This window comes from Oreochromis aureus, linkage group 13, assembly GCF_013358895.1.
Source record: "Oreochromis aureus strain Israel breed Guangdong linkage group 13, ZZ_aureus, whole genome shotgun sequence".
NCBI lineage: Eukaryota > Metazoa > Chordata > Actinopteri > Cichliformes > Cichlidae > Oreochromis > Oreochromis aureus.
In genome coordinates, this window is record NC_052954.1 from 16,937,866 (window position 1) to 16,957,085 (window position 19,220).

A 19,220-nucleotide genomic window follows, 5' to 3' on the forward strand; every position below is an offset into this window, starting at 1 on the left:
AGCATTTGATTGTTACGTCTGCATTGTTGTCAGCTGATGAGCCTGTTTGCAAAAAAACCCCACACTTGCCCACAAGCAGACCCTTGTGCCTATGGCTGAGCCTCTGTGAGACTGCTCGATAGGAGAATCTGGTATGCTTGGAGAGTGGGCTCTGCCTGTTCTGGTTGCAAATGATGCCAGAGACACATGTTGTCAGGAGGGCCAGAGCCCCTGATGCTCCACAGAGCAGAGAGATAACAGTGTGAGACATAACAAAGGTGAGATAAATCAGTGGGGGTGCTGTGGTTGTGTTGGATTTCAGTCCATCATGTCCTACTTCATCCCTCAGACTGCTGGGGTCCTCCTTAAAGGGATATGTGGACCTCTTTGCAGTAAGTACCCAGGTTTATCTGTGCCAATGTGTTTTACGTCTACTAATATTCATTTCGTGACACACAAAACAATCTCTGGTAGATGTTATGGGCTCTGGCTGAGGTTGTTTTTCTGTACACCCTTCTTGCAAATTGCTTTCCATTACCATTAAGTGGTTGTTTAAGCTGAATGTGAGTACAATACTGGTTTATGTTTTGAATTGGTATACTCGGCACTAATATTTCTAAAGTCAGTGTACTGGATATGGCACCGTGATACAAGTCAGTCTTATGGGGTAAACTGTGTGTTTATTGGGGTGAAACTGAGTGCAGGTGGTACTATCTACAGCTTGAAGTTGGTGGTCTCCCTTTGCTAAGCCAAGTCAGCAGCATGAATCCGTCTGTTGTTGAATCTGTCCGTTGCATGACTTTATAGGCATGTGTGTGCGTGTAAATCACAGACTTGCGTGTATGTGTATCTAACTCTTGTGCTATGGTTGGTGATTTCAGGTAACCCTTCCACCAGCCAAAGCAAAAAAACCATAAAGCAGCGATTCCTCAAACTGCTGCCGTGCTGCAAGCCTTCGACTACCCCCTCAATCAGTCAAAGCAAGTGCTCTTTCACTCTATACATCTCTGCTTTCTCCTACCTGCCTCTTTAGTCAGTTGAGAAGACTGGCGCAGACGCTTGTGTGGATAAAGTCACATCAAAACATTCAGGCTACACATAAATCCACATACACCCTTACAGACTCCAAAAACTCTACAACTATCTGGTGTTGTGGATTGTGGGTCAGAGCTGTTTTTCTTTTTGTGATTTGAGGCGTGTGCCATATATTTGGGTACTGGAATGTGTGTGTGTTGGTATTTTATATACCAGAAATACCTGGTTTATAGTACAGAGGTCAAAGTCAGGTGAAAGCTAATAGGTTCCAGCTAGAATGCAAATGGAATAAGAAATATCTGGCAGTGTCTTTACTTTGAACTTTTTAAATGTCTCTTCCATTTTTATGAATGATAAACCTCTTCTTCCACTTCCTCACAGGCCACTCGTTGTCTGTAGTTTGCTTCAGCTTTTCAGATAATACTTAAGATGCTACAAAGATGTGTGGAAATTTCTAGCGCTAGTAATCTCACAGCCATGTATGGAAAATCGTATTTATGTTTAATTCATTAAAATATCACAATAATTAGTAATGTTCTCCATGTCTTCTGTATAAGATTTAAACTTTATGATAAGCTCAAGATCCATTTGATAACTTCAGCTAGATATCTTGGCCAGGTCATGGCTACACTGGGGGTTAATGTGGTGTAGATGCTAACTAAAACTTATCTGTCCCTCACAGACAGCGTGGAAGATGACTTTGAGTTATCCACTGTGTGCCATCGCCCTGAAAGCATGGACAAGCTGCAGGAGCAAACTAAGTTTACCAAAAAGGAGCTCCAAGTCCTCTACAGGGGCTTCAAAAATGTAGGTCTGGTTACAGAAGACAGTAAGAAAACAGGGGTTCTAGCTGCATGTGTGCATATCCTGTGCAAGATGGGAATTAATGAGTTTACATTTTTAAAAATTTATTTTCTTTATTTGTTTTCCCAGGAGTGCCCAAGTGGTGTGGTAAATGAGGAGAACTTTAAGAACATTTACTCCCAGTTCTTCCCTCAGGGAGGTGAGTTCTCCCAACAATAAGCACGAAGAGGTCCAACAGTGCCAGTTTAGTTTAATTTATTTCAAAATTAAATTAAAAATAAAAGTTCAAACAACAGTTGTTAATGTTAATTTAGCTTTTTGTCATGACAGTGAAGCGAATATAATTATCTTACTCTAAGTCTACTCGGCTGGACTGAGGTATGTGCACTGCGGAGAGGCAAAGTGATTTTTCATTTCACAATATTTAGGTTGATGAAATGTTAACCACTCGCCTCCAGTTGTATTTGAAATTATTTTTATATCTACTCTATATTTAGACTGCTGCTAATCGCAGCTGTTCAAAGACATGTTTTGAGGGCACACGGGTTACTGTAAGTCTCTACCTTTGCAGATTCAAGTATGTATGCACATTTCCTGTTTGAAGCCTTCGACACGAACAAAAACGGCTCGGTTAGTTTCGAGGTAAGCTCTATTCTATTCTTACATATCAGCTTCTTTTGAGGAATAAAGGAAAACGTGCGCTCTTCTGAAATTTGTCATCACTTGTGTTTCCACACAAATATGTATTTGTACACCCAGATTAGGCTGTGATAAAGGTTTGGCTTTATTTACTGTGTCAACATTTAAGTAAAGATAACACAATGCAGGAAATCGTTCCCGCTTATGTCGCAGGACTTTGTATTTGGCCTGTCTATCATCCTGAGAGGGACCATTAATGACCGGTTAAACTGGGCATTCAACCTCTATGACTTGAACAAGGATGGTTGCATCACCAAAGAGGTAACACACATGTGATTGTGTTGGATTTGTTGATTTCTTGGTCCCTTTGAATTACTTGCTGATGATTACTCATTATCAGTATTTTGCAAGTATGTGGAGGTTTCTGTCAGAATATCTATCCATGACATTTTCCATCACACAATGAAAAAAAAAAATCATTTTTATTGGAAATTCTCAATACTGTTTTCTCTGTTTCTCCATACACTTTACAGGAGATGCTGGACATCATGAAGTCCATCTATGACATGATGGGGAAATACACATACCCCACCATGCAGGACGATGCCCCAAGAGAACATGTGGAGAGCTTCTTCCAGGTCAAACATAGCAATGTTTTCTTTCCCCCTCATTTAATGATTGTTTAAAAGCAGAGAAATATTGATGGCACCAATATTGTTTTTGGGAAAACAACGATGCTGTTAGCCAAATAAATGTCTGGTTGTTGTATTTTCATTTCAGAAAATGGACCGGAATAAAGATGGGGTGGTAACCATAGATGAATTCATTGAGTCTTGCAAAAAGGTAGACCATTCCAAATCCTGAAGGAGTATTGAAAACATTTTTAGAAATGCACTTCTTTAGAATCCCACCACGCTAATCACGTAACTACAACTGGAGAGTGAGCTAATTGTAGCATAAAGAAAGTCAGGGGAGACATCTAGTCTTGCTCTTTCTAGGAAATCACTGCACCTGACCAAGAACTATTTTCTGAACATAACTCTCCATAAAACCACAAATTGCACATAAACTTATGCACATCTCTTGCCTCTGTGTAGGATGAGAACATCATGCAGTCCATGCAGCTGTTTGACAATGTCATCTAAACATCTGGACCAGTGAGGACACTGGCACCAGAGAGGGGTACGTGTGCATGGGTGTGTAAGAGGAATCGGGATTGAAGAGAGAGAGAGAGAGAAAGCGTCTGACTGCATGTGTGTTGTGTGTGTGTGGCTGTCTCCCGACTTGCAAGCTTGTGCTCGTGTCTCTGTTGAGAGCTGAGTCCTGAGGACACAGAGAGGGCCCCCTCCCTCTAACTGGACCCCCCAGTGGCTTCCTCCAAGCAACAAAGGAGTGTCCCCAGCGCCCATCCTCATCATGCAGAACCTTACGTTTCATCCCAGAGACACAGAGAAAGAAAGCAAGCAGTGGGCTCACAGCCACCTGCACACCTAACACCCAACCAGCCCCTGCCTGTTTTATTTGAACTTTTATTGCTCTTGCTGACGGAGGGACTATCACAGCCTTTTATTGGTTGAACTCAGAAGGATGCTCTCCCTAAACCCTGATCTCAGATCACTTTTCCCCTTTCCTCCGTGATGGCTGAGAGATGGCATTGTGAACCTGATCCTGCCTCTGTGCATGTGGGTAACACCTTCCTGGAGCCGTAAGACTCATGGCTCATTTCCTGGCCATAAAAATAGAAATGAATCTACGGCCACCTGGTGGACAAGAGAGAAAAAGACACTTCCTGAGGGAGCAACCAACAAATTGGTGATCCGAGCGATCCCGTCTTACGGAGGGAGCTCCGAACGCATTCTTTTCCACAAGGGACTGATTTCAATATAGCATGATGATGTCACTAATATCTAATTATGTATTTACAGAGATACTCCAAAGTCTGCTCGTCTGTCTGCTGTCCTAGTCATTCACAGGTGCCTCACCCTTTGTGTATGTGTGCGTGCATGTGTAACAGAAGGAGATGTCATCTGTCTTACAAATGTAAGACTTTTGTGACACAACACCCACCTTCATTCACAGGATATGGTAGAGTAATTCCCGGCCTTCCAAACTATTACAATCCTAACAGTAGTTGTCTATTGACTGTTGTACATTTTCTAGCATTCCCAGTGGTGTGATATTAGGCTGTACAATGTGGGGATTGCACTATAATTTAATGAGCCGTTTTGACCCTAGCAGCTTCTCTCGACATGGGAATGACATATCACAATCGTACTAGTCTATGAATATACATTCAAAGAGAAGTTTATTAGATTGCAGATTGTATTTGTGAACTTCTTGTAATCTGAAATGTCATGTGGTTGTCACAAGTTCTACCACTTGAAAAAAACAACAGTCTCCACACCCTTTTTGTATTAAATCAGACTATTTCCATTTCAAGGAGGCATAAAGTGATTGTGTATAGCAAGTGCAAGACAAGGTTTGATAGCAGTTTTCTTTTTTCTGTGCCCCCATTGTTCACTTATTCTCCCTCTAACACCAAAGAGAAGATATCAATTAAAAAGGTACATAAAGCCACTTAAGGTAAGACATTTAGCCCACCTGTGGGTGAAGAAAGAGGGAGTTACCGGGTATCAAGCTGGACAAGGGGCAATCAGAGATAAAAGAGGTAGACTACATGTAGTTTACCTGCACGCTGTCAAGTGCAATTTTAGGTTGTGAACCCATCCATTAGGCTCAGATTAATTATTTTAGAGCAATTTGCAACCACTTATTTGCTTCTTTTCACACTAGAACTAGGCAACACAAATGTAAGATGATGTAAGGCACTCGGGCCGTAATTAAATCGGTGCAAGTGTCTTAAAAGCTGAAACGAACATGAAATAGCAATAATGTTCCCCACTCACCCAACGTCTCCTTCCTCTCAGAGCACACTATAAGGGTGCACTAACGGCCCTGGTTAAATATGCACTTCCAACCCTGCAATTTCTTATTTTTTTTATGTTCTGCAGTTTTTACATTTATACTTTCTGGAAGAATGGTTTGGCTCCGATTGTTCCTGCCCACAGTTGTTCTTTTCCCCAAACACAAGGAAAACCTGTCTATACCCGCATGTACTGTGTCTAGAACAATGAAAACCTACTAACCCGTGGTACTGACTGTCTAGCTAGCCTAAACTGGTTGCATAACATATTCAAAATGTGTATATTTTGTACAGAGATAATAAAAAAAAACAAAAAACACAGTTACTATGCAAAATGGACTGGCGTGTGAATTTATCAGACTATACATAAATTGTCTTTATTAAAATAAGTCCTTTCAGTGAGATAAAGTACCTGTAGCAATAACGTTTGACATTTTGACCTGTCACAGCAGGAAAAAAAACAGTGTATATCAGCTTAAGTGAGGACCTGCTTTTGTTCATTCTGGTACACTTTCAGTGCTTTGGGAGAGTCATCATAAATTCCTGTTTTTTCCACATCTGTGACAAGTCCAAAAAAAGGGAAATAGGCAATGTCCATAGTAATTTTCAAATTATGATTCATCATAATGTCAACAGGAAACGTTTACAACTTAAATATACATAATTACACAAACCATCCCAGGAGCCAGGTCTCCTTCCACTAACAGGCAGTAGTATCTATGCAGATTCACCCGATCATGTGACAATTTCATAACCAAAATCTTTTTAAAAGTGTGAACATCAGCAAAAACAGTAATTCAGTCTACATTTCTGAAGATAACCGGCTGACTCCAAACCATGTACACAGCCTTCAACTGTCAGGTTATTAAAGCTGAAAATTTTCTTGTTTTGTTTTGTGCATGTTCTGGTGAAATTTCCGGCACAGCAAAACACTTCACAAGTTGGTTTCTTCTGACAGCAACAAGCTTTTGCAGTCATTTGAGTCTATTCCTGATGACGGCCTTGATGCATTTTTTTTTAATGACTCTCCTGTGTAAAGTATCATGAGCACAGCAAGTGGGGCAAGGATGACCGGTGGAAAAAATCTCAAGTAAAACTGAATTTAATGAATGTGATTTTGTTTTTCTCTTTAGGAATATTATCTTTATTTAAATAAAGTTTAACTTGTGTTGTATTTTCTATTACTCATGATTGGGGGAAAAAAAAAAAAAAAAAAAAAGATTGCAATGTGCAGTGGTGACATTGTTTGAGCTTTTTAAGTCGGGGCTGACAAACCCCACTGGACAGATGCTTCAGCATATACAGAAAAGTCCATCATTAAATAAAGAACTCTTCTCATTTTTCATGTTTTTCCTCTCAATGCCGAGTTCACTACTACCTCTTAAAACTTTGACCTGCAGCGACCAGGGATAGGTTTTTGTCTGTAAAACAGCAGAAATTTACTTGGGCATTCTGCGAAGCTCTGCCAGAACCCAAATAGCCAGCGAGAGAAGAGCCACTGAGCCAGACTGGTGAGTTGCAGCCAGCGGAGTGGGGACATAAAGTAACAGCGTGGCGATACCCAGTGCAACCTGAAAAGCACAAAAGCACAATTTGTTTATACTGAAGGGTAATGGACCTATTTGTATAGCAATTACAGTGTCTTCCAGCCTACCTGTGTATAGGCCATTGCTGCCAGGAGGCTGATGGCAATCTTAGCCCTCTTGGGAAGCATCATTCTCCTTGAGAACAGATATAGGCCTGTAATTGCAGTCAGAGAAGTAATCCCCTGGGAAAAGAAAAAGACATCTTGAGGGGTACATATTAACATTTCATTACACATCAATCTAAAAGAGTTATATAACTTGGAAATATTGTGTTTAATGAGAATAATAACAATGTAATGCCAACATTTTTTAGCTATAATAGCATACCAAAATTCTATGATCAAACTGCACAGTGGTGGGATTTTCAAAGAAATTCTTGAGGGTTGGAGAGAAGGCCAGCAGATCATCAGGAATCCATCTATCTGCCATCTTAGGGAAGGAGTTATAAACAAGCCCAGCATCCAAACCAGCAACAAAGGCACCTGTGTAAAGGTACATGCATAAATGATTCAAATACATCTCCATGAATAGAGATTAAACCACATTTGTAATGCCTTTAATTACATTAACTTTACTTTTCTGCACAACCACTCAACCCATTTGCCCTCTAAGAGCCAATTTTACAAAAGACCTTTCGATTAATATCAAACCAGGTGAATAAGCTTTTTGTTTCAACATTTACCAAAAGCCAAGATACAGTACTCAAATTTTATCCCAAAAACATTACATGGGGTACCAGCCCAAATGTCTTTCCTTTAACCATAAGTTTCAGAGTCAAAGTGTGAAGCTTCATACAGACAGTGAGGTGACTGGCATAGTTTGCACAGATGCAAATAAGCAGAACACTTTGAGGATGTATTGTGGACACCTACTCTTCCGGGACTGAAAACCATTTGCACATGTCAAATTCTAACTGCTCCTCTAGCATCATTGCCATTTACCAAGAGCTTCCTATGTTCTGTCAGAACAAGTGCCACTTTAAAGAACACCTATGCTTCTATGATGGCTGTCTTCACTATTAACATCCTGCTTTTTTGAGGAAATTTCTGTGCAATTTTGCTGTAGTTACAGGTAGTTCACTTTGTTTCCCCAAAGTGGCTTGAGACTGAAAGCAGCACTTCGGTAGACAGATTCTGTGACCCCATTTGTGACACTAAATTCACTCAAGATCCAGCAGTACCTGAAAGAGCAGTGAGGAACACGAGTCCACCAGTACCCTTGGCAAACCTCCTGAGCTGCATGAGTTTTTTGGTTTCTGCCATCTGTGAAAAAGGTGCCATCATTCAAGTTTAAAAAAAAAAAAAGAAAAGAAAAAGACTGTTTCACTTTACATTTCTCCAGAATTTATCATTTGTATTTTTTCTGTAGGTAAGAGAGTCCCTCTGTACCCTGTGAGCTGGCAGCAGCAGAGTAAGCCCTGTCCACATACTGGCACAGTAGAGCAACAAGGCAGAACCGAGATGAGCGCTCAGACGATACTGGCTGACACGAGGGATGTCATGAGACTCGGGCTTCTCCTCTAACCCGCTTTTCACCATGTACCACCCCAGAAGGCCCTGACAAAACACACACATGTATACACATTCCTTACTTTACATTTATAATAAACCTGATGGTGACAATTATTAAATATTAGTACAATCAACCCATTTAAATAAAAAAGAAAAAAAAAAGCTACAAGTGACTGGGAATTCATGCTTCAGTTTTAAGTCTACACTGTAGCTCTGATGTAAATCCAAAACCCATCTGAAACTAACGACGCAGACCACAACTAATGTGACTGGCCTGTTCAGTACAGCTGATTCCTTCTGTACAATTCTGGCTACTTTTACGCCAGTGTTTTTAAATTTGTCAGTGAGAGATTAACTTCTCAATATACGAAATGATAATTATAGCATAAAATATAAGGACTCACAAATGTCAGCAATGTCAGTGTGAAAACAAGATGCAAGTATCAGAATGTAAGTGAGAGAACGCACAAAGAGGTAGAAAGCATTGACGGACAAATAAGTTTACCAATGGCTACTTATGCAGGTTATGATGTAGGCTCTACAAAGATGCACTGCAGAGGTCTAAATCAGGCGTGAGGTAATGATTATTTCCAGTGATCTTCTCATTTCCACAGCTGTGTCTTACCTGGAAGAAGACAAATCCACAAAGACCCAGCACTTTTCCCTTCATGGAGCGAGTGAAGTATCCTTTTTTCCAGAAGTAAATAGTGGGGAGGATGTATGCCAAGCCAACCAGCCTGCCCCACATACGATGTCCCCACTCCATGTAGAAGATAAACTTAAACTCTGGCAAAGTCATGTTATGGTTCAATCTAAACAAACAAAACACATAATAATACCAAATTAACTAATTGTCGCATGTCAAGACCAGACCAACACATAACACAGAGACACATTTAATTAAATTTATCAGGCCTTTATGTACTGTGATTCTGAAAGATGGGACCTTACATTTTGAATTCTGGAAACTGCTGGTACTTTGAAAACTCAGCTTCCCACTCTGCTTCTGACTGTGGTGGTTTCATCTCTCTTACCAGATGCCAATCAACCATGGAAAGCCCAGATTCTGTCAGTCTAATTAAAAAAAAAATACAGCAATGTAGTAAATGCCTGTTAACAGTACTTCAGTGAGTAAGTAGTACATACAGAAATGCTAATTTTAAAATATATGTACCTTGTGACACCACCCAAGACAATAGCCCCAACCACCAGTCCACTGCAGCCAAGTAACCATCGACCCACTATGTGATTTGAGGCTGCACTGGGGACAGAAGCTGCTGCTGAAGTGGACGTTCCTCCCTCCACTGTGACGGTGCTGTGACCTCTCTTCAAGAGCCATTTTCGAAGAGGTGAACGCTAATGTAAATAAAGGAGAGAACGGGCTTGAAATGATGGCGGACAACGCAAGCATTAAAGCTTCAACTTTACCTTATTATAAAAAAATGTCATTTTAAATGTCATTCACACTCAGCATCCTTCATCCAGTACATCGACTATCCCTTCTCTGCACATGTCCAACCCATCTCAACCTTTCTTCTTTAATTTTGTCTGCTCAGCCGGAGCTGTTCCTGTTATCTGCTGTCAGACTCCACAACAAAGACTTTGCAGATGACCACACATATGCAGACAGACAGACAGACACACACACACACACACACACACACACACACGTGCAATACCAGTAAGTGTAATTTGTCTGATGAAACATAGTATTTTATTCTATTTTATATTGCATGTTATTCTTTTTATCTCATTCTATTCACCTGTTTTTCTTCATTTTTGCTGCTTGTAACTTTGCACTGTCCACTTTCTGCCGTGACCCAACAAATTTCCCACGTGTGGGACTAATAAAGTTTTATCTTATCCATCACAAATCACCCCTGGCATTGGTCTCCACCCACACCCACGACTGCCTGCACTTTCTTCTTCACTGTGGCTTTGGATGCTGTGACACCACCACCTTGAACCCATCTGTCACTGCTACCCCACACCTCACCAGTGTCTAGCTGTCCTCCTATATAGTGCACCACACACATATAAGCAGCATGTTAACAAATTACGAAAGCACAACCCATGTAAGGTGATTCTATAGTTTTAGACATGTAAGACCTAATTAACCTACTTTACTTCAAGCTTTAAAAAAAGGCAGTAAGTCGGTTTTGCTGAATTTGATATCACAATCGTTTCTGGAAATTTAGTTACTGATAAATCAAAAACATTCTTAAAGGGCCTATGAAATCAGTTCTTCCATTCTGAATTTATTTTTCAGCTCAAATGCTTATCTAAGAGTTTGCATTGCCTAGACATGGGTGATGTAAGTTAGCTGGCGGACGTGACTACTCTTGAGTACACCTAGACGGCTAGTGTTACCTGTCCTAACTAATTCAAACAAATATTAAAAACAAAGCTGAACAAAGAGCAGCTGACAGATGTGTAATGTGACATATTGTGTATATTACTGGCAGCGTGTGACCTTCCCAATGCTTATCAATGATGCTTACTTAAGCTATTGGCTAAAATTAGCGGCTAACACAAGTCATACTCACGGTGCTGTACTGAAAGCCCTTTCCAGCACTTCTGCACCCGCAAAAAATCGTTGTCCGCAACGACGAAATTAACATCTCTGTGCTCTAAGACTCGTCGCTAGTGCTGAAGTTATCCAACAGTGCTGCAAAAGCTTCAGCACGTTTGTTACTGTGCTGTCACCCGGCTGGTTTCCTAACAGCCAGTTTCAACTTTGACCTTCTGACGTCACAAGAAATTTACTCACTAAATAAAATGCATGTTTTTTTCTTTGTCAGGAATAAAACATACTCAACATAAATGATATATATATACATCTAAAAAATATACCTTGCTTTCAAAATTATATTCCACAGACTAAAACGTTTGGGGGGAGGGGGGCTTGTTTTGCTTTCAGGCGTATCCTGCATGGGCGGGCATACGTCTCATATCGCCCAGTAATACATCTTAAAACGTTTATATATTCTCACCCGTCTAATCGCGTGTTTTGAATTCAACGACCCGGAAAACGGTGATCTACGGACTAGCTGTATGAGCTGAAGTAAGTCTCACAAAACATGACCTGACTTCATATCGTTTATAAACGACTGATACGGTTCCATGAGTCGATAAGACGTGGATTTAACAGGTAGCTGTAGTAGTAGTTAAAACCTAAAGATGAATGAACGTGTTAACTGAGGAGTTTTCACGTAATCTTGTTTGCTCACTAACTGTATTTCTGTCTCTTATTAGACTGTCAGTATGGCAGAGTGCTTTTTAATGGAGGTGTGCGTGGACTCGGTGGAGTCTGCTGTCAATGCTGAACGAGGAGGTCAGTAAAGTGAACAGTAGTGAACACTGTCATGCCGTACTATTAAACTCACTATGGCGTGCTTGCTAGAGAGGTCATGCACAGGCAGTTCTACTTAAAAACAGAGTTAAAGGTTGCATAATATTGAAGTGCTAGCTCAGACATATCTCTACCATGAGTATTAAATTGGCATGCAGTGTTATTTAATTCCTCAAAGATTACAAGCTGTAAAAGTCTATATAGGTGTAATCTGAACTTGTCTGTCCTGGCAGGTGCAGGTCGACTTGAGCTGTGCTCTAGTCTTCTGGAGGGTGGGCTCACTCCGAGTCTAGGTGAGCAGGATTTCTTCTAGCATCTGCAGATACCCCTAGCAAAAAAAAAAAGGAAAAAAAAGCTGTCGCATCAGGCATCAGCACATCTTTCAGGTTTTAGTCAACTGGAACCTGCCAAGTTGCATTACTGCCATCTTCTGGAAAATCCTTAAATACTATTTAACAGACAAGGCTTGGGTCAAAAAGACTTCCTACCCTTTCCCAATCACATTACTATGACCTCCATGGAAAAAGAGATTTAATAAGGACTTAGGAAAAAAGAACCGGATGCACATAGAATTTGACTGTTCGTACACGCAGCTCTACTTCAAAAGTAGGAGTATGATGTTTAGAGGTCACCTGGGGGTTTATATAGCCTTTAAAAATTCTAAACATCAGCAGACTATGACATAAAATAGAATAAAAAAACACAGTTAATGTGTTAACTGTTAATTATGGCTATGTTTGTTTTTAAAAATAGTCAGGTAGTGCATCTCTTCGAATTATGGGATGCCATTATGTCTTTTTCTTTCATAAACCATGCTCCAGTGTGGCCTCTGCTAAGGGAGGTAAAATAAAAGAATACAAACTTTTTCTTAGTATTTAGAGAACTCGATTGGCTCTTGTTATGCCACCTAGACACACTTCAATTGGTTAGAAACCTTCCTAAGCAGTTTCTTTCTATATGACTGCAGCCCAGTTCATGGAAGAAAAGCATTAAAGTGTGTAGATCCTTGCCGTTCTTACCGCCCTCTCTGCAGGTTTGCTGTCATCATGTCTCTAAAGGTCACACTGGTTCAGTTTGGTGGGATAAAGTCATAGACATGATGGATGTTGTGTCAGCTGTTATGTCTATTCATGTCTATTATTGGTTTTTATTACTTTTGACGTTCTCTTTTCCACTGCTTCCCCTACATTGTACCATACCAGTTTATTATGAATGTGTAATATACATACCTACTCTTTAATCCAATACTGCAACCACTGTTGAACAATTTTATTCCACCCTCTGATTTGTAGTTTCATATTAATACATATAATGCCTTTATAACTTGAACCCAATTGACTATGACTTCAGTAGTCCATAGTCTGTACTAAGCATTATCCTATTTTATATACGAAGCCTGGGCATTTGTTGCATGACACATAATTCCGCCTGTGCTTTACTGCAGGTCTGCTACATGTAGTGAAGCAGTATGTCAAAATTCCCATCTATGTAATGATACGCCCTCGTGGGGGCGACTTCCTGTACTCCGACCTGGAAGTGGAGGTGATGAGGAAGGACATAGAGCTTATGAAGAGCCAAGGAGCCGATGGACTAGTTCTGGGTGCCTTGACAGAAGATGGACGGGTGGATGCAGAGCTCTGCATGGAGTTATTGGGTATGGTCTCTTTATATATTTGGCCTGATTTGTTAGCAATTACAGAACTCTAAATAACAATGAGCAGGATGCTCTCAGTGATGTAAGTTCCACTAAATCAGAAGGGAAACATTTGAAAAGATGCAGGATGTGAGGTTGTTCCTTCTCACATTCAATTTGAAGCAAAATCATGTGTAAGCGTTCAGTCACTACATTTAAATCTAAGGATGATTCACATCACCAACAAAAGATGCAATATAGCTCTTTCATAAATTATTTCAAAATTGTGAGGGCTGAAAAATAATAAGTCACTTATAATAAGGAGCTGTTTGCTATTTCAGTGTTATGTCATTCACAAAAGAGCTCTCACATGGCTTAAAGCATGTTGTTGTGAGAGGTGCCATATTTAGTATGAGTTAGTGGTGGTCTGACAACATGATGAGTACATCGGTGGCCATACAAGCAACAAGGTTACAAAAGGCCAGCTGCACACGTGGAAAGCTAAGAAATGACAAATAAACAGGTGTGCTGAGACGAAAGTCGCTTTTCATGGTGAACAAAATCCATCTTTATTACTGCACAGCAAGTCAAAAATGGATGTTAATCTGACTTGACAGATGTAGAGTGCGGGTAGAAGCGTGCTGCTGTTCAGACGTTTCACATGTTATTCTCCTCCTCGGCTGCTAGCTGTGGGTTGCCTTTTTAAAAACCCATTTCAAGAAAGAACAATCACCTACAAGGTGCCAACTACATTTCCAAATGTCGGACAAAATGTTCGCCATTTTGGAGAGGCACCATTGCTGTATGCTGACCTTAGAGCCATCAAAGGTGATTGTATCTGGTTTAAGGCAATCCAAACACAGATAACACGTTTATTCCCCCCATAGGATGAAAGCACTTGGTAATGCTTTAAAAGGAAAAGGCCAGACAGAATATATAGAGTAACACTAAAAATAAACCAATAGTTATGGGAATTATATCTATGAGTTTGATAGATTGAGGAAACACCATCAACCTTTAGAAAAAGTACACAAAAACATATGCCTTCTTTCAAAATTAAATATTTCTGGTTTATATTGTAGAGACTTGTGATTTATTCCAAATAGTATCCCCAGATTGTTTCTAATACTGCAATATTCTAAATATACTTTCCTAAAAAATGAAATGCAAGTCAGAAAGGCAAAATATTATCACAGTAGTGTACAAACCACAGAAATTTAATTATTTTGTCCAAGATTTTTGGTCACTTTTCAGTGATAAGACAGAACAATAATACAGTCCTGATCAAAAGTTGAAAAATGGCACAAAAAAAAATCGTATTTTGCATGGCTGGGTCTTAACAAGCTTCCAAGTAGAGCTTCAACATGCAACAAGAAGAAATGGGTGTGAGACAAAACATTTATTTGAGATTACAATTTATTGAAAACAACGCTTAAACTGAAACAGGCCATTGTTGCCATTTTTCAAGTGGTCTTAAACTTTTGATCGGGACTGTGTCTCTATATTAATCATGTCACATGAGATTTCCTTCCATTTCCTTCAGTGTGGTACCTTTTATTTAGCCACAAAAAGTAAAAATAAACATGAACTTGCTGTTAAATTGTAAAGTTCTGAAAAAGCTGGCAAAACACACAAGAGCCAATATTTGTGTACCCTTCATTCTTCACGTTTTCACTTAAAAAGAACACCAATAATTTTACAAGGCCTAAAGCAATTACAGTCTAAACATGAGCGTTTGACCTTAACTTGAGTTAATTATTTATTAAGGGATCAACAAAAGATCTTCCGGAAACTGTATTAGGAGGTGCAGACATGATAGTGTGCAAAACAAATGAATGTCCTGCAGACTGTTTCGCTTACCTCCAAAACATTTATTAAATTACATTGTTTTGGTTTAAATAACCCATTCACTTGTAAGTAAAAGCATACCAGAAAAGTTCAAATCATCCAATCAGCTGATGGACACTTTGCTCTGAATTTTTGCCATTAGTCAAGGGATAACATTGAAACAGACACCAGTTTGTTTCAGTAATTTTGTTTTTGTGAAAGAGGAAAATTTTACAGGTTGTCAGGAGTGCAGAGAGTTTGAACTAGTAGGCTTGAGTATCCAATATTTGTATTTTTACTATGCAAATATAGATAATTTATTATGGGACACGGCTTGTTATGAAGATACGTGTTGAAGCAGGCTTGGTAATCCAGTTTTAATCTCACACAAGGTTTTATTTACCCCGTCATATGTCAGCTGTCCAGAGAAGGAAATGCACTACATCTCCACAAGATATTTGTGACCCATGTTAAGCAAAATCAACCAGCACCATGAGGTCATCATATTTCCAAAGGTCCTACTGAGACCTCAGAACATGGTAGGGCTAACCTCCAAAAATCAGACACTGTATATTATCTCAAGTTTTTGTCACTATCCTTGCATTGTTACTTGCAATATGCAGTACAAAAAAGTGAAGCCAACAATCTTTGATATAGAGTATAGCAGTACAGCTGGCTGAGTGATGGCTTTCATAAAGGTAGGAAAAAAATGCTTATAATATACAAGTCTTATTTCACAGTTTTGCACTTTTGTTTGACATTTTGTACTTTTCCATTTCTTTCTTTTGTTTTCTTACTTTTTTGCACACTAGCTGCTGCCCGTCCCTTGCCTGTCACCTTCCACCGAGGTAAAAGTTTCTCCTTGAAAGTGCTTTTCAGCTTTAAGCTTTTAAAATTCTTTTCAGCTACAGTTACACTTAAAAAGCATCACAAATTCTTAATGGAATAAAAGCCTTGCATAATGCTATTATCAGGTATAGCTCCGGAAAGGTATAGAACGTCTTAATGATATATTATTAAGCCTGGGCTTTTATTATGACACTAATCATGATCCTACTGCAGCTTTTGACATGGTTCATGACCCAGCAGTAGCTCTGGAGGCGCTGATATCGTTAGGGTTCGAGCGTGTGTTGACTAGTGGCTGTGACAGCTCCGCTTTGGAGGGACTGCCTCTCATTAAACGGCTTGTTGATCAAGTACGTGGACCCATATGAATGTCTTTCTTTACATCCAGACATATGAAACTCTAATAGCTGCTAGGTTATTGTTCTCGATCTTTCATAAAACCTTTAATTTTCACATCATTTCTACTCAACAGGCTAAGGGCAGAATTATCATAATGCCAGGTTAGTGCCTCTGCCATTGCTCGTTTGTTATTTATGTGCGTATTTTTACAATCTTATTTATTTATTCACTGCCACTGTTTTTGTTTTAATAACAGGAGGAGGTATCACAGAAAGGAACCTGCAGAGAATATTAGAGGGGTCAGGGGCTCAAGAGTTTCACTGCTCAGCCCGCTCCAGCCGGGAATCTGCAATGAAGTTCAGGTGTGTTTATTTTCCAGTCTCAGGCGAGAGGTGGGATTTGTCCCTTTGGTTGCATGCACTAGGAGACTTCTTGTAACTTCATGTCGATCGAATTATTATTTTTTCTGTATAAATCTCTTCTTCTGCTTTTCTCATCATGTTGTGCAGGAACACCTGCGTCTCAATGGGAGCTTCTTTCTCAGCACCTGAGTACGGCCTGAAGGTGGCAGATGTGAGCAAAGTCCGAACTCTAAACGCAATAGCCAAAAATACCTTGTGACTGTGTAACAGTCATGATAGACTGAAAAAATATACCTCAAAAGTAATCATGAGTAATAATACTGATGTGTACTGATTAAATTCCATAAATAAATGTCATAATCGCCAGAAAGCTCTGCCTTTTGTTTTTTTTCTTTTAAGATATAAAATCACCAATGAATCAGTCCTTGTAGGGTTTGGAGAGAAAAGACATTAGTGCATCTCAGAGTATCTGTGAATAATATGATATAAAGCGAATGTCTATATATGGGAGCACTTCTTTAGTGATATCATCCAATAATGTGCATAGAGAACTGCTCATGTGTCTGGATGTGCAGTCTGATTTATAGGATTTGGAAAACAGGTTTGCTAAAATGTGTTAATAATTTAAACATACAGGAGATGTGTGCACAAATCTGTAAAAGTTCACTTTTTGGGTGTATGTGTAAAAGATTCTGTAAATATGAGATGTTTAAAAAGCCACTCAGCTGTGAGGAGTATAAGAAGCGGTAAAAAGCTGAAAAAATGTGTAGTTTGTAAAGTTTTCAATAATAATAAGGCCATTTGTACTCTTCTTTTTTTGTTGTTAGTGTATAATTCACATATTGAGTCTTTTACACAGGTAAAAACTTTTCATTGTAGTTTTAGATTTGTTTTGATGATCTATGTATGCACAGACTGTTATTTTACACAGTCATGAACCTCTGGTCTCACATCTTAACAGATTTTTTTTTTATTTTATTTTTTTAAAGGCATTCATAAAACAGACTACATATCCAGGTCAAACAGATTCACAACTCTCTGCACACTGACAAATGACATTGCCACAGTAATGCCCCCATGTATGTCCAACTACAGTTGATTTCTACACTGAAAATATGTATTATTTCCTAATGAAAGATAACTGCTTTTTAAAATGGCAAAACAAAATATCCATTTTACGTAACTCCCTATTTAAAGTGATACATAATGCAGAGTTGTGACTTCCTGTTTTTGTTTTTTCTCTGTTCATATTCATCTTCTTCTTCTTCTTCTTCTTTTTTCAATGAAAACAATGTGACTTGATTACTTTGGTCCTGATGCAATAAAAGACATTTCAACAGTTAGGTTTACTTTGTGTTATTTATTAACACTTGTGTTGAAGGTCAATGGGTGTAAGGTTAAGAAGTTAAATAGTCATATTTCATCACGCCAGGTTGAATTGACTTTGTAAATATCTAAAACATCAAACTGCTGCGAGCCAAAAAAGTAAATAAATACAATCAAAATATAACTTATAAGCTGTGTTTAAATACAATTCTGTGTTAAATATGTTAAGCACTATGCTGTGAAGCCACAAAATATGATGTGGAAACACATGAAAAACAACAACAAAGAAGAATTTTGACTCTCACAACACTTTAGAAACCTGACTGAAGCCTTAATAACTTATACTAACGCGTAACAACTTGCAACAAGTCATACTATACAGGTCTGTTTGTATGTTTTAAGAGAAGCATGCTACACTTTCAGCTCTGACTGGGTTGTTATGAAGCTTTAAAACCATGAATGTGCTGTTCATTTTGCAGTCTGTTATTATATCCAAACACTGCAATGATCTCCAAACTAGAACTGTGATGAAAACCAGGACATCTGACTTTTCAATTAATTCAGGAACCTACCTCATGGATGTGCCTCAATTTTCATATTAGATTACATCTTCTGTCTTTAAAAAATATATATATTTTGCATTATACACAATACGATAAGCTTTCCCTAAAATAATTTGACTTGGTTGAAATATTAAAAGCTAGTTTCTTTAATTGTTTTTATTTGACTTTTGACACACTGCACAGACATTTTATTATTCAGTTTTTGTTTGGCTTATCTTTGCTTATCAGCTGCTGGCGTCTGGTCAGAGACAAAAAATAAAAAGATAAAGTTTTTGACAAGTGAACAAAACGTTCTATCCTCTATTATAAGGGCAGTACCGAGTGTTTATTCATATTAAAATACATTTTTGGTAATAGTTTAAGTGTCAGTATAAAGGAAAGCTATTCTGAGTTTTGATGACAGATAAAACAATCATATGTGTGTATATATGTACATATATAAGTGGAACCAGAAAAGTTTTGAAGTCAGAGAAGAGTTTGTTTATTCAAATATTC

General features: G+C 38.8%; 3 protein-coding genes across 7 annotated transcripts in view; 2 read left to right on the plus strand and 1 right to left on the minus strand.

The window, feature by feature from the left end:
• Positions 1-4,598, plus strand: part of LOC116319614 (Kv channel-interacting protein 2) — a 41,321-nt gene extending 36,723 nt beyond the window's left edge. For 2 of the 3 annotated variants that reach the window (XM_039621822.1, XM_039621821.1), the window contains exons 2-8: positions 1,697-1,821; positions 1,948-2,017; positions 2,390-2,460; positions 2,671-2,778; positions 2,991-3,095; positions 3,238-3,300; positions 3,555-4,598. In XM_039621822.1, coding sequence (XP_039477756.1) covers positions 1,750-1,821; positions 1,948-2,017; positions 2,390-2,460; positions 2,671-2,778; positions 2,991-3,095; positions 3,238-3,300; positions 3,555-3,602 — 537 coding nt within the window. In that variant the 5' untranslated portion in view covers positions 1,697-1,749 and the 3' untranslated portion in view covers positions 3,603-4,598. The other variant, XM_039621820.1, reaches the window with a different exon arrangement.
• A 1,129-nt stretch (positions 4,599-5,727) lies between these two features.
• On the minus strand, positions 5,728-11,230 carry LOC116319613 (cytochrome c oxidase assembly protein COX15 homolog). The gene is made up of 9 exons (XM_031738997.2): positions 11,024-11,230; positions 9,652-9,833; positions 9,429-9,551; positions 9,103-9,289; positions 8,355-8,522; positions 8,147-8,228; positions 7,294-7,448; positions 7,035-7,148; positions 5,728-6,951 (listed from the first exon to the last, which is right to left on the minus strand). The coding sequence occupies exons 1-9, from the start codon at positions 11,096-11,098 to the stop codon at positions 6,820-6,822; spliced, it is 1,218 nt and encodes a 405-aa protein (XP_031594857.1). The 5' UTR covers positions 11,099-11,230; the 3' UTR covers positions 5,728-6,819.
• A 216-nt stretch (positions 11,231-11,446) lies between these two features.
• On the plus strand, positions 11,447-18,179 carry cutc (cutC copper transporter homolog (E. coli)). 3 transcript variants are annotated; one of them, XM_031739055.2, is made up of 9 exons: positions 11,447-11,541; positions 11,733-11,811; positions 12,063-12,122; positions 13,274-13,483; positions 16,102-16,137; positions 16,352-16,485; positions 16,608-16,635; positions 16,731-16,836; positions 16,984-18,179. In XM_031739055.2, exons 2-9 carry the CDS (start codon positions 11,742-11,744, stop codon positions 17,093-17,095), a joined length of 756 nt encoding a protein of 251 aa, XP_031594915.1. In that variant the 5' UTR covers positions 11,447-11,541; positions 11,733-11,741; the 3' UTR covers positions 17,096-18,179. The 3 variants fall into 3 exon arrangements, with proteins under 3 accessions (XP_031594915.1, XP_031594914.1, XP_039478016.1); XM_031739054.2 differs by having other exon boundaries at positions 11,502-11,628; XM_039622082.1 differs by having other exon boundaries at positions 11,502-11,628; positions 16,379-16,485.
• Positions 18,180-19,220: the final 1,041 nt, after the last annotated feature.

Bases quoted from the DNA above. Each gene is read 5' to 3' on its own strand.
- LOC116319613 (XM_031738997.2), bottom strand. From the start codon at position 11,098: ATGTTAATTTCGTCGTTGCGGACAACGATTTTTTGCGGGTGCAGAAGT. The intron at 8,229-8,354 runs GTACAGAGGGAC...CCTTTTTCACAG, and splicing joins TGCTGCTGCCAGCTCACAGG to ATGGCAGAAACCAAAAAACT. The intron at 7,149-7,293 runs GTATGCTATTAT...TTCTTTTCCCAG, and splicing joins AGTTTGATCATAGAATTTTG to GGGATTACTTCTCTGACTGC.
- cutc (XM_031739055.2), top strand. From the start codon at position 11,742: ATGGCAGAGTGCTTTTTAATGGAGGTGTGCGTGGACTCGGTGGAGTCT. The intron at 16,486-16,607 runs GTACGTGGACCC...TCTACTCAACAG, and splicing joins TTAAACGGCTTGTTGATCAA to GCTAAGGGCAGAATTATCAT. The intron at 16,636-16,730 runs GTTAGTGCCTCT...TTTTAATAACAG, and splicing joins CAGAATTATCATAATGCCAG to GAGGAGGTATCACAGAAAGG.